Source organism: Myxocyprinus asiaticus, chromosome 40 (genome assembly GCF_019703515.2).
Source record: "Myxocyprinus asiaticus isolate MX2 ecotype Aquarium Trade chromosome 40, UBuf_Myxa_2, whole genome shotgun sequence".
Classification (NCBI taxonomy): domain Eukaryota; kingdom Metazoa; phylum Chordata; class Actinopteri; order Cypriniformes; family Catostomidae; genus Myxocyprinus; species Myxocyprinus asiaticus.
Window position 1 is genome coordinate 26,283,915 of NC_059383.1, and position 25,036 is coordinate 26,308,950.

Sequence of the window (25,036 nt, forward strand, 5' to 3'; positions counted from 1 at the left end):
TTTATTCCCATTTTAGAGAGAAATATTTCCCGCTCTGCACGTCTACACGTATGCTCACACAATCACTTAGCCAAGCCAGGTGTCCGATAATTAGCATTAAGATTTAGATCTCGATCCGGATTGAAGTATCCTTCAGTCTGGTTCCGGACTGGAGTCCATCTATTGGGTACCCCTGCTTTAAAGATCACCCATAAAATGAATCATGATGATCCAAACCCATATGAATTTCTCTTTTCTGTTGAAAACAACAACAACAAAAAAGATTTCTTGGGAGAATGTTGTTAGTTTTGTCATACAATTAGCATGAATGGTGATTGAGGATAACATTCTGTCTCCTTTGTGTGTTCCATGGAAGAAAGTCATGGGGATTTGGGACAACATGAGGGGAATGACAGAACTTTCAATTTTGGGTGAACTTTCCCTTTAAGGATAAGAACACCTATTAGGCATTATTGTACGTCACAATGTAGCGTAATATTTTAAATACAAAAGAAGATTTTTATATTGGTCTACTCTTGCCTACTTAAAAATTATGCTAATCTTTTAATAAATACACCCCTGAAAAATGCAAATAAACTCCATCTGCAAGGTTGAGTATATCTGGCAATATGCTTTTAGTAAAATCAAACTTTACTAGAGGGTAAAAAAATGACTGCAACACTAACTATATGATGTCTTGTTTTTCTCATTTGGAGTAAAGCTAATCCAGCAGCAGATACCATTTCCATGAAATGTGGCAAATTGACCAGATGATTTCCAGTATGCGCTTTATTAGTCAACAGTTCTAGCAAGTTATTTTAATTTGTGTGTGCACAGCCTTTATCTCCCAGAAACTAGCAGTGTTTGCGTGTGTTTGCAGGCTTGACAGCTGTTGGTGGCCTCTCCCTCATGGGTGGTGGATACCTCCCCAGCAACACGGCTGAGACCCTGGCTGTCCTGGCTGCTTTCATCTCTTCTGTCAACATTGCTGGTGAGTGCACACAACACATGATCCCATATCTGGCAACGGTAAAAGAAAAGATAAAACATTGCTAAAGCCAACTCTTTAAGAGTTGTTTTTTTTTTTTTTTTTTTTTGCATTCTTCTGCATTTTTTTTTTTTTTCCCAATTGTTTTTCTATGTAAACATGTGCTAGTTGTTGACCGTTGTGCCGTGTCTCTAGCTGGGATCAGGGCATTTTGTAGGAGTCTTAAAACAACAAAGGGCAACGAGCCCAAGTCTTGTAGTGTGTACTTGGCTTAAAATATAGAAGGCTGAAAGTTAAGTAAGATTACAGATGCCAGCTGGGGAGTGCTCTGTACTTCTGCTGCCCTGTGCCCTCTGGCTGCCCTGCATCTTGTGTTCGTGAGAAGTGTGGCATATTCCCCCCTTCCCTCTAGGTGGAATGGTTTAGTCTGGGTGGAGCAGACAAACCTCACACCTGAAACAGGAAATGTCAGCATGGCAGTTTTGCTTCAAAGCGCCTTGGCCTGTCATAAATCAGTCCGCTCAAAAACAACCAGAAAGGCCATTAAGGAGGAAAAGGAGAAAAATGGCTTGGAATGGGCAGGTGGCCAAAATGCCATCCCGAATCCAGTGACCCCTCCATCCTGTTGAATTCTACATATGAAATGCTGGTCCAGTGGGCCAAGACACCCAGCCAGGTCACAGGGTGTGTTAGTAATTTAGTGGCATGCTACTAGGTTTTTACAGACATTTTTTATCATGCTCTAATGTTTAGTGTGTGTTCCAGTGCTCATAAACTGTCCGAATTTATATATTTATCTTCTCACAAGGCAAGTGTTTAATTTCAGTTTAAAGATGGTTTTTATTATTTCCATTTCTCGTAGACGTTGTTTCATCCCATAGTCCCATTACCCATAAACCTGTGGCAGTTAGAAATATGGAGATTCTGGTCGCTTTTTTCCTATGCTCTTCTCTGCTACTTTTATTGTTACAAGTGTATGTAGGGAAAAAATAACAACTGCCCTCTCCAATTTAATTTCAATAAAAGACAAGGAATTTATGGTGAACCTGCTCCATTTATGACAGGAATGAAAACATATTTTATTCTTTGGCCCCGGCTATGATGTCTGGATATCCCTCTTATTTAATTGTGGGAAAACGGAACATTCTTTTAAATGCTGTATACATTGTGTTCGACAGTCTGAGTGCATTTGCTTCTGAGTTGAAGTATTTTAACGGAATCCTCCAAGGAATGGGTCGCCAAGGTTTGAGTGAAACTGGATATCCGTCTGAGTTTGAAATGAAAAGCTTTGGTTTGGTAATTGTTCTAGTAAGTTGCTTTGGTAGGACGGTGCAAGCCAGGAAAATGAACGTAAATGTAATCACATGGCAGTTTAAAATACTTCACTAATGAGCAGCAGATGAGTGACTCCCCTCGTTAATCGTGGAATCATTCAGTGACTCCTCAATTAGGATGTTTTACACAAGTTTAAATGACTGAATGTAAATTTAGTGCAGAAAATTATCAGGGGTCTGCCGATACAAGATTGTATCGACATCTGTGTGGTGATACAATAATTTGTGATTCTTAAATTTAGTGTATTACGAATGAAAACTGTGATATTGCAATCTTTTTCTCATTTGTTTCTCATTCATTGAACTTTTGGTGCTTTGCGTTCCTTTTTTACTTCGTCATACAGCCATAGTAGCGTAGAGCATAGGCACGTCAGTTCCAGTAAAAAAAAAATGAATAAAATAGACGACCTTGACCTAATGCGACTGTACGTTTAGTCATTACACACATTTTAGTGCCACAAATGTGAATCGGAAATATGTGACACAAAATATCGATTTTTGACTTTAGAATATTGATAAATTATTGAAACACACACACTACTAAAATAAATTATGTTCTAAAAGTGACAGCTGATTTCTCATTGAAACATACAAAGCTTAGAATGACAGCATAAACCTGACGATAAGTGTGTGTACTGTGATCTTACCATCTGTTTGTTTAATCAGGTGGTTTCTTGGTCACTCAGAGGATGTTGGACATGTTCAAGCGGCCCACTGATCCTCCAGAGTACAACTACTTGTATCTTCTTCCTGCTGGTCTGTTTGTTGGTGGCTATGGGGTGGCTCTTCAAACTGGCTACAACATTGAGCAGGTAAGAGAGCGTCACTTACGTCAGTGGTACTTCAAGGCCCCCCATTTTACAACATAATATTTTAAAATCCCTTCGCCCTGGAAACAAGGAGTGTCAATAGATTAAAATAATCATAACTGTGCTTTCTTGGGGATATACAGTATATCTTCATTTCCTGTAAACCTTGTTCTCTTTGTGCAGATGATGTACTTGGGCTCTGGGTTGTGCTGCGTGGGGGCTCTGGGTGGTCTGTCCACCCAGTCCACAGCCCGTCTTGGTAACGCCCTGGGCATGATCGGAGTGGCCGGTGGCATTGCCGCCACTTTTGGCGTGTTGAAACCTTCTCCTGAGCTTATGGCACAGATGAGTGCAGCCATGGCTGTGGGTGGCAGTGCCGGTGAGTATATGTGTGTGTTCCTTCTTGAGTCGGAGGCCTTTGAACCTCAGAGTGCGTGTATGTAAATTGGAAATTACCTAGTGATTTGCCCCACAACCCCAGGTAATGGTCATCAGGTCGTGTGAGTCACACAGCATGGGATCGCTCCTTGTAGCCAGTTATGTCTAATCTAAATTGCTAATTATTCCTGGAAACCTGCTGTAATGGAGTTTAAACCATCCCGACTAGCCCCAGCTCAAACCAAATGTCTGCTTGATTCCAGATGCTAACTTCCAGCCTGAGGTCTCAGCCCGCCCCAAACATGCCCCCTGCACACCCCTCTCCCAACCTGCTCTCCAGACGCGAATCAACACACACACACTGCTACATCGGATGTGACCCATTTACCAGCAGGCCTAAATTCTCTGCTTCTTGTTCTCTTTACCTTTGCAGGTTTGGCCATTGCCAAGAAGATCCAGATCTCAGATCTGCCACAGCTCGTAGCCGCTTTCCACAGTCTGGTGGGTCTGGCGGCTGTGCTCACCTGCGTGGCAGAGTACATGGTGGAGTACCCCCACTTTGCAACCGATCCTGCAGCCAACCTCACCAAGATCGTGGCCTACCTTGGGACCTACATTGGTGGAGTCACCTTTAGTGGCTCTCTGGTGGCTTACGGCAAACTTCAAGGTCCTACTTGTTTTTATCATTTAACATAATTTGTCTTTGTTGCTGATACAGAAGTTGGATCCTCTGCATTTGTCTCCAAAAATGTGAAAGCTACATATTTTCGTAATGGACCGGTTGGTTACCCTAAACGACTTCTGACTTAATCACCGTAGGGACGTCCTGTATAATTAAGCAGGTTTCAGGTTCACTTAGCCCGATTAAAGGGAGCCTTTACATAAGACACTTTCTTGCGTTTTAAAACAGCTAGATGAGTGCAACTGAACGTAACAGAATGCAGGGGTCTCAAGATGCATTGGACTATTTTTAATAATCAACACCACCTTAAACACAGCTCTCATGGCAGGATGCTCAAAAAGAGTGCAAGTCACAATGCAATGACCAAAGAAGTCTGTCTCAAGGTTAGGGTTAGAGGCTGTAGAGGTGGTATTTTTCAAGGGGTTGAATTGAAAGACCACTTTGCCGAGAGGGTATTACGGTGAAAATTGTTTTTACAGCCAAAGCACAGCATTCTAATTAAAGCACCCCATTAAAATATCAAAACCTGGGTTAAAAAAAATCTAATTAAACTAGTCAACCGCACTATTTCACTAGTAAGTTGTTTGACTAGTTGACCATTGTGACCCACCCCTTCTTGCTACCCTTAAAAAAGGTGCTGTGGCAGTACCATGTTACAATGATAATATATACTATGGTATTTACATGGTACTCCAATGTACTTCCAAGAATACTACCATGGTACATGTCCAAAAAGTAAGTGTAGTAAAGTTATCCTGTTCATTTCGATCACTCCTCAGATATTTGAGGGCAGAGTGCCTCAATGTTGAACGTGCAATCCAGATCCTCATTGTCTAGTGTGGCCTCTGTTTGTTAACTCGCCGACTCACCGGTGCCACATATGCCTTGTGTTTAAATCTTGGCCAGGCGGAACCTCTCAGAATTTGGCACTAATTAGTCCCTCCACCCCCCAGTCATTTTCCATTTGTCTCTCAAAGCTGGAACACATTATCTTCAGGAGCTTTCCCATTCCACTGCCACTACCATCCCTCTAAATCCTGGAGGCCCACACTGATAAAGATTAGAACTCCTATTTTTATGCTTGTTTGCGTTTCTTTTTCTAGCTTAGCTGAAAGTTGCGTAGGAGGGGGTCGAAAACGGTATATATCATCCAATCCAACTGTATCACAAACTTGTTGAGCCACAGATGTGAAACACAGTTGGGAGAGTTATTGATACAGCTCCTGAGTTTCTCACAAATACAGTACTTGTCTTGTGCTGATGATATGTCTTGTACATATTACTATCGTTTATAGAGCGCTAACAGCTGCTAAATGTGCACTTTCACAACATGACATGCAGTTGTGAACCTTTGTTTAAAGTGCTAATCAAACCAGCTTGAGAGAGTGCCTTCTCATTTCCAAGAACTTCTGACCCTAATTTCCCTCCTTTCACTCATCGTGTTCTCAAACAGCACACTGTGTCCACTAAACAGAGCTCGACATTAAGGATAGCCCGCTGGCCTGGGACCAGTTGACAGAACTGTGATGAGCACATTCGGGCCGGAGCTGTGTTGTCATTACATATTAAATTAGTTGGTCTCGTGTTTTAATGCTTTGCAAACTTACATTTGGTTTTCTGTGACGCATTTAACGTTGTTGCAAATTCTGCTGATTGTCACCAAGGCTATGTTATCTATATCTAGCTGGCTAACATGGATGAAGTTTTGATAAAATATTAGAAATGACTTGCGATAGTCATCAATAAGAATGGGTTGAAAATTACAAACCAACCAGTAATGTTTTGCATCACATGTAGATATTTTCCAGCAAAAGTGTGTTTATGAAAATAGCAGTCATGGAGTTACAGCATAGCTGTGTAATTTCCTGCTGTTATTGCAAAAAAAAAAAAAAAAAAAACCCACATTGTTAGGCATATATAAATGGGGTTCCCACGCATCCTGGAAAACCTGAAATTTTGCAATACGGTTTTCCAGTCATGGAAAATTCATGGACAATTATACAAATACCTAAATGTCCTGGAGAAGTAAGTGTCGCTAACAAGGTTTTGGTTACATGTACGAATACATGGTAATGAACGGGACTCAGGATATGTGTCCAATGCAAAAAAATTTACGTTTTGTCAGCCGGCAGCTGCGCATTGTGAAACAACATCAACTGTCATGAATGAAGCCCTGTCACGTACATTCTCTGCTCATCTGCTGTTATCTCTGCTTTGCTTTAAGGAAATAGTTTAAATATTACTATAGTACAACATTTTTTTCATTCCTACATTGCTGTTGTGTTAACTACAAAAATATTCAAGATTGTTTACTTCATACCAGTGTTTCTCAACTGGTGTGTCGCGACTCAAAAGTGGGTCACAGGTCTGTTCGCGGATATCAGGGAAAGAACAATGCCATGGCTCTACCTCCATAGAAAATTTAGGCAAATTTATTGATATCACGTTCTGCACTTTATACGCGTTAAATATGCTTCTCATCTGCAACGTGATATTGATGCGATTTGGTTTTCGCGAAAGTGTGCATGAGCCATCAATAAACCACTCGCAACAGTGATCTACTCTGCACCAATCTACTGTCTGGAGCGCACACACACCAACCGGGCTTCTCTCGACATCTTGGCGCAAACCACAAAACTGATGTGACGCATTTGAAATCTAGTGAGAATTTTTTAGTTTAAAGCACTAAAGAGGAAGTCAAACATCGCAAACAGCTAGATAGCCCCGACATTATAAACAGCACTGATGAGGAAAAGAGCAACACTTTGCTATGTGCCAAAATAAAAGTTTTTCAAATTACACATCACTCTTAAAAAAAAAAAATAAAAATAAAAATGTATCACAATTTTACAGTGGTAACTGTAATTGATATTTTTACTAAAATATACAATATAATTTCAACAGTGACAATTGTAGTTAAAGTTTCTAAATGTGTTTAGGATACTATTTTTTCATAACTGATACTATCTACTAGCTTTTTGGGGTTGCATGAAAATACCAAAACTTCATGGTCATGCTCATTGACGTATCGCCAGTGGTGGAAAGAGTAATGATTTTTTTTTATTTAAGTAAAAGTACTGCTACTGAAGAAATAATTCACTTGAGTACAAGTAGAAATACTGAGAAATATTATGGCTCAAGTAAGAGTAAATAAGTAGTTTGATGAAAACCTACTCAAGTAATTACTTTGCAAGTTACTTTATGAAAAATTATATTTTATTATATATATATATATATATATATATATATATATATATATATATATATATATATATATATTAGTATATACCAGGGGTCGGCAACCTATGGCACGCGTGCCAGCATTGGCATGCGGAGGGGTAATCACTGGCACGCCAGCAACGGCATGCGGAGGGGTAATCACAGCAATGGCAAGAGAGAAGTAGACAATTTTTTTAATATAAATTCCACACCTGCATTCCAATCTACATCTTGATGTAATCCTTCCTCATGATCACGCAGTGTGTTTCATTGAGCTGAATGGGAGGCTTTCCACCTGCGTATCGCGTAGCGCTGCACTTAAGATGCTGCACTCTTAAAATAGAGCCCAAAATGTCCAGTAAATGTCCTGGAAAATTTAGCCTTGAAAAGAGTAAAAAAAAAAAAAATACATGGCTAAAAATAATGTTTTTTTTTTTGTTTTTAATTATTTATTTTTTTTACCCTGCTGAAACTCATTAAACACCGTTTTCAACATGCTAATATTTTTTTCCTCCCCAGGTCTCCTGAACTCTGCTCCCCTTATGCTTCCTGGTCGTCATGCTCTGAATGCCACCCTCATGGCAGCTAGTGTGGGTGGAATGATTCCCTACATGCTTGATCCCAGCTATACCACTGGCATGACCTGCCTGGGCTCTGTGTCAGCACTGTCTGCAGTCATGGTGAGGCATTCACCTCCAAAAGCTCTATTTCCAAAAGTCAGATTTGTCTCAAAATATCATGACTTGAGTGTTGTAGCTTTTTTGGGGGGTTCAAACTTTCCTTTATGGGCCTTTTTGGGTTCTTACTGTAGCGTAAATTAGTGGTCGACCACTTCTTTTTTGTTATGGCTGATGCTGATATGTGGAGCAGAATGACCGAAACAATGCACATAAATTAAATACAATGTAAAGGTTTTGGTTAATATATGAGGGGGCATTTGTAGGTTGATTCCGCTGAAAAAGTAGGTTGATTTCATTTGGTTCCACTATAGGCAAAGAAATTACACTTGACAATGTCTGTTTTATGATGATTAATTGTCTTTTTCAGGGCTTTCATGATTAATTGTCATATATTTTGATATTTCTTAAGGTGCATGTGTGCTTCATACACCTTAAGAAGTCTTTTTTACATATTTTGCTTTAAATCTTTATTATCTAATAATAAAATAGGGATATATAATTTCCTTAAGGCTTTAAAAACTTTTGAATGACATGGAAAAAAAAATTAAATATCTAAATATTTCTAAATACTTAGTTGTGTCTCTTTTTGGTCAACGTTAGTTTTGCTAAATTTTACATTTACATTGTTGTTGTTGTTTGAACTCATAAAAACTCTAATTTTTTTATAAAAAATATCTAAAATATTTATTATATAATATATTATAATATGATGTTATAGTATGAAGATAATATAATATTATTACAGATAAAAGTAAACAAAAATAATTACATTTTGAGGGAAAGCTCTCAGAGTGTCAGTAAACATTGGCGTCATGGAGCTTTCATCATTTGTCAATAATCAGGAAACTGACATGCAGCTCTTTTTACCTCTATAAAGATAAACAATCACCTGCTGTATGGTGTCTGGCTCTTTTTACAGTGATTCGATATTATTCAAGTCACCGTCTTTCTGCTTGTTTGAGCGTATTTCTTTACATAATGTTTGGTAGCTGGCTTTGTTTAAGTCTGTTCCCTGAGGAACGTATATTGTTTAATAATACAGGGATGATATCATGGGCAAGTGAAATGAATACTGTGTTTTGACAAATACCTCATGCCTTAATTGAAGCCCATTGCAACCAAATCTGTGTGAAATGTGTTATAGTGCTGTGTTCTAGATCGCATTTCCTATTTGTCTCATCACCAGTCTGTAAACGAACAGACTCTGTTTATAAAAAATGAACCGTGTAGGTACATTAAACTACGGTCATACCTCAGACTTGCTTCTTTGGACTTTTTTGGTTTAAATTACGGAATAGAGTTACTGTTTTGCTTTGCTCACTTGTCATCGCCGTAACCTTTGGTCTCCACCTTTTATTTTCTTTCACCCTCTTTTTGTGACCCTGCTCTTGCCCTCTTTGTAGGGCCTGACCCTAACAGCAGCCATTGGAGGGGCCGACATGCCCGTGGTTATCACGGTGCTAAACAGCTATTCCGGTTGGGCCCTGTGCGCTGAAGGCTTTCTTCTCAATAACAACCTGCTAACCATAGTGGGGGCCCTCATCGGTTCTTCTGGAGCCATCCTCTCCTACATCATGTGTGTGGTAAGTTTACTCTTGGAATTGGAGTCATAAGAAATTTTAAAGGAGTCTGGTTGTGATTCCAATAATACTAAATTATTTCCATTCCTTTACGCTACCATTACCTTTTCTAAGTACCGGTACTTTTTAAAAAGCACCAAATAGATCTTAAATATGAGACCATTTACAATATTTTGTTAATATGTATTTTAAACAAAAAATTCTTAATGACAAAATACTATTTCGGTAACTCATTTATTTTGTGTATCTATAACTACATGTTGTAAACAACTTTTCGGTAATTACAGTAATTTAAGTCCTGCAAGAAAACAAAGAAAAGAGTTCTTGGTTCATTTTGAGTCAGATATGATCGAAAGCAATAAGTGACTCAGATGTTAATTCATTAATTGCTACGGCTGATTCAGGAAGTGGACCGTTTTAGATCGATAAGTTCGTCTGTGAGTCATTTTGAATGATTCATTGAAAAGAACTGTCTCAAAACAGTTATTCATTTGCAAATTGGACCACTTTATTTATTAATGTCTCACATCAGATTTAATTCAGACTGCAAGCTCACAACTCACTAAAATAACAGCGTTTCTTTGTTGTGGTGCTGTAGATTCAGCAGCACAGGAAATAGACGTCATGAATATAAAAAAAATGGAACCACCTCCGGATAACAGGTTCTTGATCCTCAACCTTAGTTCACAGTGTCCTCTCCTTACGACTGTCTGTCTGAGCCTCTGTGAAGCGGTTTGTGCCAGTTAAGGTTGGTCATCTCTGAAAGCCAAGTTTCACCAAATACCATGACCCCAAAGACTAGATGTTCCTTTTATAATGACTCCCACTGGCTATACCCCTGTGTGATTTGGGAATCCGAGACTATGGTTTTCTTTAAGGATGAACAAGTGGTATTATTTTGTATGTACCCCTTTTTATTCTTGCCTGTCCTGCCAATTCTTCTGGTTCATTTTGATTGCCTGGCTGCTGGCACACAATGCAAAGGTCACATTAGGCTTTAAGCATGTGAAATAATTTCAGATCGTGCAAAGAATTTGAGCAACAGGATATGAGGTTGTGCTACAGGGCTTCTGTTTTGAATAAATTATTAACTGTGTATACTGATGCAAAAGCCATAATGGAAGAACGAGTAAGGGGTGTGAGTGGCTTGCTTTTATAAAATTGCGGTAACGGCAATAAAATAAGACACCAGTTTTCAATAAACAATTAAGTTTATTTCTAATAATTATAAGAATAAACATTTCTGCCAAGTAATAGTTAATTATATCCTAATCGCAGGTGATTGCAGTTGCTAAGCAATTTAGCAACTTAATGTGAATATAATGGTCAGTCACATGTGAACATTTTATAGTCAATTTATAATGAATTCCGGTGATACGAGCGACAGTGACCACTGGCGACTAGATGTGGGCGTGTTGAGTGACGTGACAAAGTTGAGAAAAGTTTAACTATGCAAATGAGGAGGGACTTTCGGGAGCGATAACCAATAGGAGTGAAGAGGGTGTCAGTGGAGCTCACGTCGTTCGTCTCCTTTGAGATAATGGAGTCGAGTGCAGGCAAGACTTTCACTGTTGTATATGATTCATCTGTAACCACATGCACGGATATAATAAATACGATGCATGGAAAAGAAATTGTCGGCAGTCTGAGTGAGTTTGATTTGAACATTGATAGATCGTTCAACTTACTTATGATATGATGCTTTTAGCACTGCTGCAGTTTAAATAAAAGCACACTCCCTTGCAGATTGTGCTATTTTAGGGACAAGAAAACTGAATCCTTGTCAAAGAAGAGCGATATCTTAGTATTACTGGCAAAATGCCTCATCTGTGATTAGATTTTCAAAAGACATGGCCAGATGTGTAGTCCACCAATAACATTATAGAGATAGCAGTAGGAATGCCCAATAGCAACATCACACAGTACAGAAACTAGCGATATCAAGCGATAAAGTCACTGCATGTGTGTACGGGGCTTAAGCCCCTCATAAATTGCAGTAAAATTTTTAGATTGCCTTGACTGGTAAATGTACCAATAAATCTGTCTGCTATTCACACATACAACGGATTCTGTCCTTTTTCTGTTTTTCGGCCATTCACACACCAGCACCATAATGCCAGTAAACTCTGAAATGTAGTTGTTTTTTTTTTATCAGTCAACAAATTTCTTCATCCGCTCGCATAAAGGCGATTTTTAGGATGGATTACTCTACACCACTTCTAAAATATGTACAGAATCTAATAGTGCTAGGTATCACACTTTACGACTATGTAAATGGCTACAGACAAAAACTGGGCATCACAGACTTAACAACTGAGAATCACTTCTGCTGTCAAGTCGATCCGATCACAAACTCATGTGGAAACACACTGCCCCATTCAAGGAAACGCATGAAATATGTAAAACACGGATGTGTCAAAGCGCTGCCGTTGATGTTGCTGCTACTCTGTTCCGAGTCTCAAAAGAAATGGGCCGAGCGCATTTGGGTGCAGTCTTGGGTGGAAAGTTGGAGACTGTGACGCGAGTTGGAGGTGGGTGCCGTTAAATATTTTCTCCACTTTGAGCGCTTGTTCGCCATCTCCATTTCTTCGTGGTCCAGTGTTGTGGCTCCATGTGGTCGTTCACCAAATGACTTCAGATTTGAATTGTGGAACATCGTAAATTTCCTCTAAAGTTGACTAAAATATCTAATACTTTTATATCCTCCAACTAAATGGCCATTTCAATTCTCATTGTTTGATTCTCATTCAAGAGTTCACCAAACTTCTGTATGCAGCACAAGAAGTCAAGTCTTCTCATATGAATATCAATAAAAGTGAATGAAATGAAGCATAGTGGTGGTTGCAGGATCATCACTGTTTTGACATGATTCTTCTTTCTTATTCCTCTAAGAGGGATACTTCCTACCCTGAATCCATGACTGTGACAGTCACGCAACTTAAGATGAGCATCTTGTTGTCTTCTTACTAGGCCATGAACCGTTCCCTGGTAAACGTAATTCTGGGTGGCTACGGTACCTCATCAACTGGCACAGGCAAGCCCATGGAGATCACAGGTACCCACACGGAGGTTAATGTGGAACAGACGGTAGAGATGATCAAGGAGGCTCAGGATATCATCATCGTTCCAGGTAATGAAGATCTCGTGTAGCCCAGCACATCTGAATCCCCCTCCATACACAGATAGAAGGTCCATGGTTCAAACTAGAACCAGAGTGTACTGTCAACAACTATGTGTGTTAAACCAACCTTGTTTCACCCCCATTACGCCACAGGTAATTTTCTGACCCCTCCTGTGAAGGATAAGCCCCCCAGAGTGTGCCCTGAGGCCTGTTGGGGCTTGTTCTGAGGTGGTCTTGAATTCTGACTTGTTTTTTAAGTAGTTTTATTTATTTATTTATTTTTTTAAACCTTAGACAAATTTGTGTGAAGTTTTTATCTGTCTGTTTGGGCTCGACTCTTCGGCATGTTGTTTTGTGGAATGCTGTGGTTGGCCTCCCATGCCATTGTTCATGTGTGTTGAGCTGTGCAGGGTGATGTCAGGTTTATATCTTCTGGCAGGGTCGCGCAAGCTTTCTTTGCCCAGATACAGCTGACTGAGCAAGCAGGATGTGTCAAGACAAACTTTTAACAGTGTTTATCTTTTAAGTTAAAGCTGAAGTGTGTAATTTCTGTGCCACTAGCATCACCCAACTAGATTGCAAAATGAATGACATCTGTCAAAATGATGTGAGCTTCCCACTCGTCTGCCATTGAGTGCTGGACTATATGTTTAAAAAAAAAAAAAAAAAAAACATGCCATTGAATGAGCCAGTGTTGCTCTGTTGGGATGGTTGAGATTCTCAAACAAACAATGTTTAAAAGCACCACAGAGCAACAGTGTTTAAATATTTCTGGGAAATCAACCTATTAATGGCTGGCTTATAGCTGTCTCTGGAATAGGAGGATGTATTTAACATAGAAAAAATGACATACTTCATCTTTAAGTTGCCAAAAAATTCAGTTTAAGTTGTTTATCATTCTGAATGTCCTATATGAATAACTGTTTTTCTGTGCAGAATGGCCGGTTTCTTTGAATGTTCTTTGTAAGGGCCTCCATAATAGCCTCCAGCAATGGCAGTGTCTCTCAGGCTGCTTTGTTCTCCACAAACTGTTTTATGGTCACGTTTTATGGTCCGACAGCTGGTCGAGAAGATCAAGACGTTGGAGGCGACAGGACAGTGGAAAAGAGGAGCAATTAGATGTGGGAATATGAACAAAGAAAAGTTGAAACGATAAAAAACAGAGTAAACAAGATGGCTTGGCCAAGCACAACAGTGACGGCCCCTTTTATTTAAAACAAATGGCCATCCAACAAGCTCTGAGGCATCCAGTCTTCCCCTCCTGACCATTGCCTGGTTAGCCACTGCCAAGATGACTTAGAGGGCCATGTGTTCGTAGACGACATTGGCCTGACCATCATGAGCTCCATGGCCTATTGGTATGAGCCACAAATAGCTACAAATACCTTTCTGAGAGGTATCATAGTGGTTCAAGTCTGGTAACTGAAAGGTTGTATGTTCAAACAAAGGAGTTCTGTAATACCTGTAGAAAGTTGATACAGCAGTTGCTCGGCTGGTGTGTGACCCTCCCTAACCCCTAACCCTTTCCCTTACACTAGCAGGGGCTAGCTAGGCCTTGACCCCTTTGTTCAAACCTTGGAGAGGTGATCTATAAACTGTTGTGTTGCCAAATTCCCCCATCACATAAGTCCTGTTGGAGTAACCTGTGATTGTCCCTGTAGTTAGTGTGCTTGAAGTGACCGCTAAATGACAAATAACTGAACCCACACAAATGTTGTCCTCTTATTAGCCGCTAAATCATCCATCAGCCAGCATGGTGTGGCCAGTGCTTTTTGTACGGGGTTTCCTTGACTGCTCAACCCTCATGTTGTGTAAGCAGTGGCCTTGTTTCCATTTCTGAATTTCGTACAATTTAAGTCTTCATAGTCACTTTGTGTGATGGACAACTATGAAAGCATTTAAGCCTTTTTTAGTTATAGTTGAAGCTTGCCAGCCATGGTTGTTTTCCAAGGAGAAATTATTCAACTATTCGGGCGATTATTGCAACGATTAATCATTAGCTCTTAATCGACTATTCAGCTTGTGCCTTGAATTAATGTTGTATTAAACGTGCTTACTAACAATAAAGTGGATAAAGTCATATTTTAAAAATACCTCTAAGTGACATTCATTGAATAAAAAAAAAAATAAATAAAATTTTTTTTTTTTTTATTAAGTTTAATTCAGTAAAACATTCACTGCAAACAATTCTATTGTCAAGAGTTTTGTCATGTTTTCCATTTTAAAGAGCACCTATTATGGTTTTTAAACATGCCTAATTTTGTTTTAAAGGTCTCATGCCATAGATTTACATGCATCCAAGGTCAAAAAACACTTTAAATTGCAGCATTGTCTTTTTTTCCCAGTGTCAAAAACGACTCGTTCAATGATCCGTTCTAAAGGATTCATTCTAAACTCCTCCTTTCAGAGAGCCTACTCTGCTCTGATTGGTCAGATGTCCCAGTCTGTTTTGATTGGTCTACCGCTTAGTATTGTGTTTGAGGGCAGGTCAAAGCTGTTCGCGAGCAGCCAATGAAGACCAGAGGCGGGTTTTTTGTTACCAAATTATGTAGGTTAGTACAGGAAGTCTGGAATTACTAACGACTCGTTTCAGGTGTTCAGAATCGGTTCTTTCTTTTGGGTGTCAATAACTCCACTTTCACAACGATAGTGCTTCTGTTTTTACTTGTTTTGGATTTTTGTATAATTTCCTAATACTTTACGATCTACATCACCTGAAGCTGTTTGAAAAGTCTGGACTGTGAGCGGTGTTTTCTTCCTCCTCAATCAGGTGCAAGCTGAGGTTGGTGCTCCTCTCACATGTCCTCATTAGAGTTTATTGTGATGTCATGTTAAGTTAAATGAGATCAAACGACTATTCGACAATGAACATATTTGTCGACAATTGTCGATGTTGTCGATAATGTCGACTAATCGGTTCAGCCCTAAAGCAGACCGCTCGTACACTGGAAACTCCACAGACTATGAGAATCATTCGAGTTGAATGAGAGATGACAGAGCAGAGCACTAATGCACTCTGAAGTGTTATTTTTGTATAATTTATATAATTAAATCACAGCATTTGCACTTTATCGATCACACTGGGCCATTTAGTGAACTGTTTATCCGGAGAAGTTAAAATTCCGTCAAAATAAAAGCACAATTCATAATAAAAGCTAAACGCTTGAAATTGAAGAAATTGCAACAGAAGTATATTATAACTGTATAGTAAAATGTAATCCTCACTGTAGAAATAATAATAATTATTATTATAATTGTAAAAATTAAGCAATATATCACAAGCAAGAGTGCTTTTGTACTGAATAAAAGTTTGTTAAAAAATGCAATGGTATGTTAAGTAATTGTTCTATTTTTTACTTGTTAAAAGTTTTTAAAAGTTTAAGGACATTTTTTTTATTAGACATTATTTTGATAATGAAATTAAACTTTAAAACATGGAATTCTGGAAAAATAATAATAAAAAAAGGAAAAAAAGAATTTGGGGAAAATAAAACAGATTTCAGTAGGAACTGCTTAAAAACAAACAAGTGTTAGAAACACTCGCAGGAAACATGCATAACTTTTAATGTATTGTTTACATTGAAATTTAACTTTAAATAGGCTAAAGGAGTGTGTTCAATAGCACATTATCATATTAGGAAATTTTTTCTGTGGTATCGAAATTGGTATCGAAAACTGTGAAATTTCACTGGTATTGGTACCAACTACTGAAATTTTGGTACCGTGACAACACTTAACTTAGGTAGGACGTAACCCTACAAATGAACTAAATATTTACGGAAGATTTCGACCAGGAGTAACGGTTGGAATTAAAAAAGCAGACTGATTTAATGACATCAATGAGCTCATGTTTTGCGTGACAGACTTCAATCGTTTAGACCTATATGATGATGTTGATATTTACACTCATTTACATTTACGAGAGAGAATATTATATATAAAAAAAAATTTCTTTACGGCTCTTCAGCATGAAATCGTTCTAACAGTGCACTTTCTGGGGTGCGCCGCCCGGTGTCAAGTTTCATCACATACAAAATATTTAAGATTTATTCATTTAATGTCAATTTTTCCAGCCTGTTGTATTATTTATTTATTTATTGCCCTTATTAATTTTAGACGCAGTTCCTGAATAATGTTATTTACATAGGCTTAATATAGGGTACTATTTATTAAATCTACGTTTATTACATGTCGTATTTCAAGGGGAATATAATTTATTACAGCTGACAGTTATGTGAGCAAACAAGGTTTGAATATCAACTGTAACAAGATAAAACTAAAATGCATTGCTTTTTAACACTTCTGTGTATTAATTTGAAAGCTGCTTATTGGATCAATACAGGTAAACGTCATATTATGCGACTACGCATTACTTTATGGAGAACTTAAATCCTACTAGCGGTGGTGCAACCAAATTCAGCACCGACTTAGTTTCAAACTAACTAGTAGTTACTTAGCCCTTAGTTTGAACTTTACGTCCCAACTTAAGTGAGACCTTATGAAAAGCTGGTGCAACCCTACCCAGAACCGTAACTATCCGTTTTATAACTGAAGTTAAATTAACACATGCAAAATTTACCTAAAATTCAGGGGGGGAAATGTTTTAGTTATTTTTTGCCACTATCGCTGGTAGATTATGGAACTGACAGTGCTGTAAACAGCCCTAGTGCACACCATTATCGGGACATGCCAGTGGTCTTAAAATGGCCAAATGTGAGCCAATTAATAGGCCTTACTGGTATATCAGTATCACTAATTTGAAGTGAAACTTGAATTTGACTTTTTATAATTTGTGTGTTTTTTCTTTAACTGTTGTGTCTTTCCTTTCAGGGTATGGTCTGTGTGCAGCTAAAGCTCAGTATCCCATTGCTGATCTGGTCAAGACACTGACTGAGCAGGGCAAGAAAGTCAGGTAAGAAATATAAACACCATTTACACATTTTTAATTCTCACTGTTCAAGACGAAATTAACCTCTGATTAGTTTGGAGCAGTGATGCAGCGTTTAAGCCCTGTGCACACCATGGTTCAACATACTGAGAGCAGATGACACGGGTTTGAGTCTGGCCTTTGACAATGTCACTATTCCTTCCCTCCAAGAATTGCCAGTTATTCTCCACTGTATTTCTGGTATCCAGGCAAAGCAACCATTATAACTGTCCCTGACCCAACTTTGAGAAACTTGAAAGTTGTCATTTTACAAAAAGTGTTAGACTAAGCAAAGGCCTATGCCAACAAGTTGCATCAGCAGACGATTGTATGAATCACCTAATTAATATTCATGAGCCAGGAAGATAGTTTGTAATGTGCCTGTATCTATCAAATGAGCCCCAAAAGTTATTTGTAGGCTGTCACTTTTGACTTTGTCTCTCTGATGTGTTCTTGGGCTTGTCAGTGCTGATTGATTAGTGTTTGAATAGCTCACTAGTTTTGCAGGTCAGTTTGGTGAACCTCTGAATGGCAGCCTTCTCTCTGCTCTCTCATTTCTAGCAGTCTGCATGTCGGACTCCTCTATTTCAAAGAGGTATTCATAGTGCTTTTGAAGATCCTTATTCAGTTCTTCCATTGTTTGGGGCTTTTGTTGCCTCTCCAGAGTACGTGTAATGTCCTGTGATCTGAGCGCAGTGTACCCCAGGCCTCCCGGTGCCGTGAAAGGGCCGGTGAAGAGCTGAGCGACAGGTGGACGCTATGCAATACTTTCCGCAGCCCTAGCGACACTTCTCAGGTTGCAGGGTGTGATAGAGCTACATGCCTGACCCTGGAGATGCTACAGCAGGAGTGCATATGGCTGCCTCCAAATACTTTTCAATATTAAAAAGGCATATTGATTAGAACATCATGTAAAAGCTTTCTTATAGCATGTTTTGGACTGTGAATGGTGACTGTTTTTATTTAAATTTTTTTGGTTCGATTTTGGGTTTTGATGTGTTTTTAAAAAAAAAAAATTATTCCCTTGTTGCCTTTATCAGTTTTGTCTCAGACAGAAAGGGGGTATTTACACTTGGTTACTCCATGCATTTTTACTGATCGTATTGCTGTCCAATTGAATAAGCACACTACATTTTCCAGGGCTCCGGACTGAAATGGTTGCAAATGTGACCAAAAATAATTGATTGCGTCAATAATTTAAAATCTAGTCACCATTGGCGACAGTCGGGTTGTGTGCATTCATATGCGGTTTCGTCAGATATTATCTTGTGAGTTATTGAATACATCTTTAGAGCACACACCACCAGTGTGTCTCGTGCCACTTTTCACCCGTTCTGTTGTGATGACGAGCTTGCTGCACTGCACGCAACCACAAACCTAGCGCAAGAGAGTCGTGAACAAATGACTCTCTTGTACCGGATCTTTTTCATGAATCACCTGAAAAGAACTGAGGGTTTGAACTCAGGAGCTCAGGTTAGCAGTTTGAATCAGATTCACTTTCTCAGCGAAACAGCCGTCATTGAGCTCACAACTGGGAGCAAAGACATTTCAAAATAAGAGTCCCATGTGTATTGCTGGCTTTTTTATAATTAAAAGGCCTGTATTGTATACCACTTTTTTTCTTCGAGTAATTATTGATTGGGATTGGAGTAGCACAATAAACTACATTTTGGGATTTCATTCAGTTTGCACTCTTGTAGTCTCTGTGTCTGGGGCCATCCGGTAACATTAAAGAAAGACTAAGGCAATATTTTAAAACAATGAATATATATGTATGTGTGTGTGTGTATATATATATATATATATATATATATATATATATATATATATATATATATATATATATTATATACATACACATATATATACATACATATATGTGTATGTATATATATATAGTGTGTGTGTGTGTATATATATAGTGTATATATATATATATATATATATATATATATATATATCAAGCTTTTGACACTTTGGACAATTGAGGGACTTGTACACAACTATTACTCCAGCATCACTACTGAATCTAGAATGCAAACACTTCCAAACACCAGAGACCGGAAACACAAACTCATTGCAAAGAAATTTTGTACTATGCTGTGTATCGAAAGTTAAAGTTTGGTGAACTCTGAACCGCAAATCTGTATTAAGAGTGACTTAAAGTAGATCGAAATGTCATCAAAAGTACTAAAAGTATTGTTCAGAGAAACCAGAATCGTTAAATTCCATCTAATTCCCATCCCTTCTCATGAGCTTCAGTACCAGTTTGCATAATGCAATTTGTGGAGTAACTAAGCATTCAAGTTGACTTGTCAGCTTATTTCATTTAGTTGCCACCTCGTCAGATCTGTTGCATGGGCTAGACTCCTGTTTTTTCTCTCTCTCTTGCTCTCTCTCTCTCGAGCTGTGGGCACTGTGTGATTGTGGAAGAGAGGCGTATACCGGAAGCTTGTGTAATTTTCATTCATTTGTTTGATCTTGGAGCCCAGCAGCTGCTGCCAGTTAGAGCATTTGTAGTTGATTAGAAGGGGAAATGGGTGGCCAAAGAGTGGACAGATTAGGTAGTACACCCACCTTGCCCCCCTTTCTCTTTTTGGGATAATTGGCTTGGGGTGTCGCCCTGTCAAGAGGACTGTGGGTAGAGCTGAAACTCTTGCTCCATTCCAAAAGCTAGTGAGCTCCCTATGGAGGCAGCATTTTAAGGCATTATTGGCTCGCTCCCAACATGAAGGCTGTTCCAAAAGGTAGGCAGCCTTGTTTTGGCAAAATTTTTAGGATGGATCCTTTGCAGAAAAGGCAATCCAAAAAATGCACTCTGATAGGCTGAAAAAAGTGTGTGGGGGGGGATCTAAGTTATATTCAATACAATATCGATAAAGTATTTCAGTGTAAATAAAAATGGATTTTTACCCAATATTTGTGTGTGAAATGTATTTTATGCTTATTAGAGTATCGCACCTTTAGAGCATCACATTATTTGTCAATTGCTAGTTGAATCTCCTGCGTGAAGTGCAATTTACGTGCCGCTGAATTGCTGCCTATGTAGAGCTTGCCTTATGTGGTCCCATGATGGTTAGGATGCAGCCGCATAAGTAGGCACTAGGTAGTGAGGCAGCTCACAAGGTTTTGGAACAGAAGCTTCTGTAAACCGACTGCCTTATCATTCTGTGCATTTCTGTTTGTCTCACTTTTCCATCTCTTGCTCTGCCAGCTCATAAAGACTGCTAAATTTGTTTTGGCTGCAGGGAGGAGATGGAAAGACTTAGTTCAGTGAAAGGAGTCAGAAGTTTGAGCAGGAAGGCAGCCTGAATCTCCTATGGGCCATAAGCTATCATGGTCAAAAAGAAGAGCAGTTGTTTTCAGATGTGCGGAGAGCGCGTGTTGGTTCAGTGTGGTGAAACGCAGGGCGACTGGTAATGGGAATAGCAGAACAATCGACTGATTTGGACTGGAGAGCAGAGCTTGGACTCTCCACTAAGACTGTTTGCGCACCCACTGCAGCTGCAACTTATGTAAACCTTTCCAGTGTCAGTGCTGATTGACAAACCCCATGTCTCAATTTCTGAGGCTTGTCTGCTAAAATATCTTTCGGTTTAAGTGATTGAATGGGTTTTCCTCATCCTTATTTCCTATCTGACAAATAAATTAACTTGGAAGTAACAGATGAACAGATGTTGGACTTGATGCTAAACAAAAAAGATCACGCCATGTTTCTTTTCTAAGTGTTTATGGCAGAACTTTTTCAGATCATCTTTAGGGATGTGCAATACTGTGTTTTTTCAAAATTGACCAATCAGTGGTTTGTCTAAATGGCCAATCTGTCTTGAGAAAGCACTCTGATCATGCTGATTTAGAGTCATTTCAACCAGATAGCGATCAGATATGTGTTTTAAAGGGTGTTCACACGTTCTTGCATTCAGCAACAGCTGGAGTGCAGCAAAATGGAACAGAAAATGGGTGTTGAGCTTGTTTTAAAAAAAATTCGAACTAGTTTGACACGGCATCTTAATGCAAAAATAATTGATGCAATGGCCAAAGACATGTGTCTGCTTGTTTATATAGACCAATAATGTGTCTGGATGAATTAGTCGATGAGTTTCACCATCCTGACCTATCCCTTACAGTATCATTTTACCTTTTGATGGTGCCTGTTTCTGTAAGAAATCCTGTTTCGCTGTAACAACACGTTGAATGGTGACCGATGCAGTCATGTCACTTACTCTGTCCTAAGCCTGTTGGCTGTGATCTTCTGTTTTTACAGAGAAGTTGTAAAGCTGCCCACTAGGGTTGCAGCGGTATACCGGTTTCACGGTATACCACGATATGAAAATTGACGGTTATCATACCATTTACATTTGATTATCTACGGTATTGAGAAAAAAAAATGCAACCGGACGGTGAATCTCACCTGCGTGTGCGCATCTCCTTTCCTCCTCGTCTGCCTGTCAGACTCATCAGCTTGCCCTACACACACACACACATGCAGCGGAGAAAATGTCAGAGAGAAGCGAGGCAAGGGGGTCTGACATAAGTGAGTGTGTGTGTGTTAAAGCAGTGTTTCTCAACTGGTGGGTCACGATAGCCTATTTAGGACTGCCAAGGCAGATTTAATGATAATCTTGCAATCAGCTAAAGAGTTTTCATCTGCACTTTCGCACAAGTGTAACGTATCTGCTAATGATCTGCTCTGCTCTCTGGTGCGCGTGTGCAACAACCAGGCTTCCCTCGATATTGCAGAGTGCAGACCTCAAAACTGATGTGACCAATTTCACTTCTGGTGAGACTTTTCTAGTTTAAAGCATTACAGAGGAAGTCAAGTAGGCAGCCCTAACATGCCAAACAGCACTGAGGAAGAAAAGAGCAACACTGTGCAATGGGCCATTTGTTTTTTTCATTATACATCACCTTTACAAAATTGTTTCACGATTTTACATGAGTAAAAGTAACTGTTATTTTATATCAACAGTGGCAGTTGTAGTTAAAGTTTCAAGATGTGTTTCAACTAGTATTTATTTTTTCATAAATACTATAATTTGTTATTATTATTACTATTATTTAAGACTAGCTATTATTTTTACTATGGTGGGTCGCCACTTGATTTCCAATGTAAAGTCTGGGTCCCGAAGCAAAACCAGTTGAGAACCACTGATTTAAAGGTACAGACAGAAGAAGTCTGGCTGCACTGTCGCACACCTACAGTATATGTTAATTGTTAATAATCATAGGACATTACTTTAAAAGCTCACACAGCTGAGGTTATTTTTTTATTTAGTAGTTAATTTAACATGATATGCTAACATGTAAACTAACATGCTATAGTTATATAACATGTTATAGTTACATGCTATTTTTTATCATGTTTATAATTCAGTTTATTATTTTATTTCTGTTAGCTTTCTTATTTATTCTATTTAATTTATTTTCAAAAGGTAGACTTTTACACATCCATTTAAAAAAAAAAATGGTTTCAATTAAAATAAAGTGTTTATTCAACCAAAATTAAAATTAAAATAAACCATCTGTTTTCACGCCTTTAAGGGTCACTGTAACTGATAATAATTGTGTAAAACAGTATACCATGATACCGTGAAACCGTGATATTTTCTTAGACGGTTATCGTACCATGAAAATCTCATACCGTTGCAACCCTACTGCCCACGTGCCCTTAAGATACACTCATCTTCCTCAAGCCATTTCCCCTGAGCTCATGCCCTTTACTACCTCTGGCATTAAAAAGATACCTACAGCCTCTGCTTATTTCCTTGTCTCTTAACCTCTCGCAAACAGACTGACCCCTACCTTAATGTGCTTCTACTCCTCTAAAGAGGAGACTTTGAACAGTGTTCAAAGTCTCCTCTGCTTGTAGTGTATGGAGGGTCATAATGCACTGCCAGAAAGCACTTTTTTAGATGCTGTGTGTATCAGGAGATCGTAGAGGTCTGATGTGATTATATATTGTCTGTGTGTATTCAGGTTTGGAATCCACCCAGTGGCTGGCCGTATGCCTGGCCAACTTAATGTACTGTTGGCCGAAGCTGGTGTGCCGTACGATGTTGTTCTGGAGATGGATGAAATCAATGATGACTTCCCTGGTATGATATTACGTTTGCTTGGCGTAGTCGGCATGACCAAAATCATAATACTAGTTTATGCCTAGTAACTTTGCTTCAACTCTGTTCACTACTACTTCGCTCTGTCTGTGCTAATCTTTGACCCAATTTTCAGAAACTGACCTGGTTTTGGTAATTGGAGCAAATGACACCGTGAACTCTGCGGCTCAGGAGGACCCCAACTCTATTATTGCTGGCATGCCCGTTTTGGAGGTCTGGAAGTCCAAGCAGGTGAGCAGCTTATTATTATTATTTTATTTTATTTTATTTTATTTTATTTTTTTTCCCCCTTTTTCTCCCAATTTGGAATGCCCAATTCCCAATGTGCTTTTAGTCCTCGTGGTCGCGTAGTGATTCGCCTCAGTACGGGTGGTGGAGGACGAATCCCAGTTGCCTCCGCGTCTGAGACCATCAACCCGCATCTTATCACGTGACTTGTTGAGCGTGTTGCCACGGAGACATAGCACGTGTGGAGGCTTCACGCCATCCACCGCGGCATCCACACTCAACTCACCACGCGCCCCTCCGAGAACTAACCACATTATAGCGACCACAAGGAGTTTACCCCATGTGACTCTAACTTCCCTAGCAACCGGCCCAAGTTGGTTGCTTAGGAGACCTGGCTGGAGTCACTCTGCACGCCCTGGGATTCGAACTAGCGAGCTAGCGATCTTTTACCACTGAGCTACCCAGGCCCCCAGCTTAATAGTTTTTAATACCTTCAATAGCTAAATCTAAATTATAGTCTGAAAATCACCTGACCTGTTCGTAGCTGCTTTTCACGATACATGAAGTATGTATCAGACTTACTTGTATGGCTTGGCTGGAATAAAAACCAGCATAGCAAGGATTGCCCTCAAGCACTGTAATGCAGACCATTCCTCATTCTCCCATCCAGAGTGATATGAAAATCTCCATCCACACAGCTGGTTCCCACTGTAACTGAGCTGTGGTCCAGGTGTATCTCCAGCAAAGACAGCCTCACACTGCTTTCATTAGTTCCGACTCGCTTGTTCTGGAATTATGACATTTCGGAGCATTCGACCGATACTTTCCCTAAATGTGGGGGCTGTTGTGCCTCACCATATGACAGGCCCATCAAACCCAGGCCTTCTCTGGGGAAATCACTCTGAGTACTGGGGCTTGATGTTGCGAATGTACGAATACGTCCACCTCTCATTAGTAATTGCGTGTAGCTTGTTAACCTGTTCTATTTATTCTGTATT

The 25,036-nt window shown here is 39.3% G+C and overlaps 1 protein-coding gene across 3 annotated transcripts in view; it reads left to right on the forward strand.

Annotated features, from left to right (window-relative positions):
* Positions 1-25,036, forward strand: part of nnt (nicotinamide nucleotide transhydrogenase) — a 71,553-nt gene that overhangs the window by 43,384 nt on the left and 3,133 nt on the right. For all 3 annotated transcript variants that reach the window (XM_051681684.1, XM_051681683.1, XM_051681682.1), the window contains exons 12-21: positions 860-970; positions 2,968-3,113; positions 3,294-3,489; positions 3,922-4,155; positions 7,909-8,069; positions 9,473-9,652; positions 12,620-12,779; positions 17,601-17,682; positions 23,674-23,792; positions 23,926-24,041. In XM_051681684.1, the coding sequence (XP_051537644.1) occupies positions 860-970; positions 2,968-3,113; positions 3,294-3,489; positions 3,922-4,155; positions 7,909-8,069; positions 9,473-9,652; positions 12,620-12,779; positions 17,601-17,682; positions 23,674-23,792; positions 23,926-24,041 (1,505 nt within the window). The remainder of the gene's footprint in view (positions 1-859; positions 971-2,967; positions 3,114-3,293; positions 3,490-3,921; positions 4,156-7,908; positions 8,070-9,472; positions 9,653-12,619; positions 12,780-17,600; positions 17,683-23,673; positions 23,793-23,925; positions 24,042-25,036) is intronic.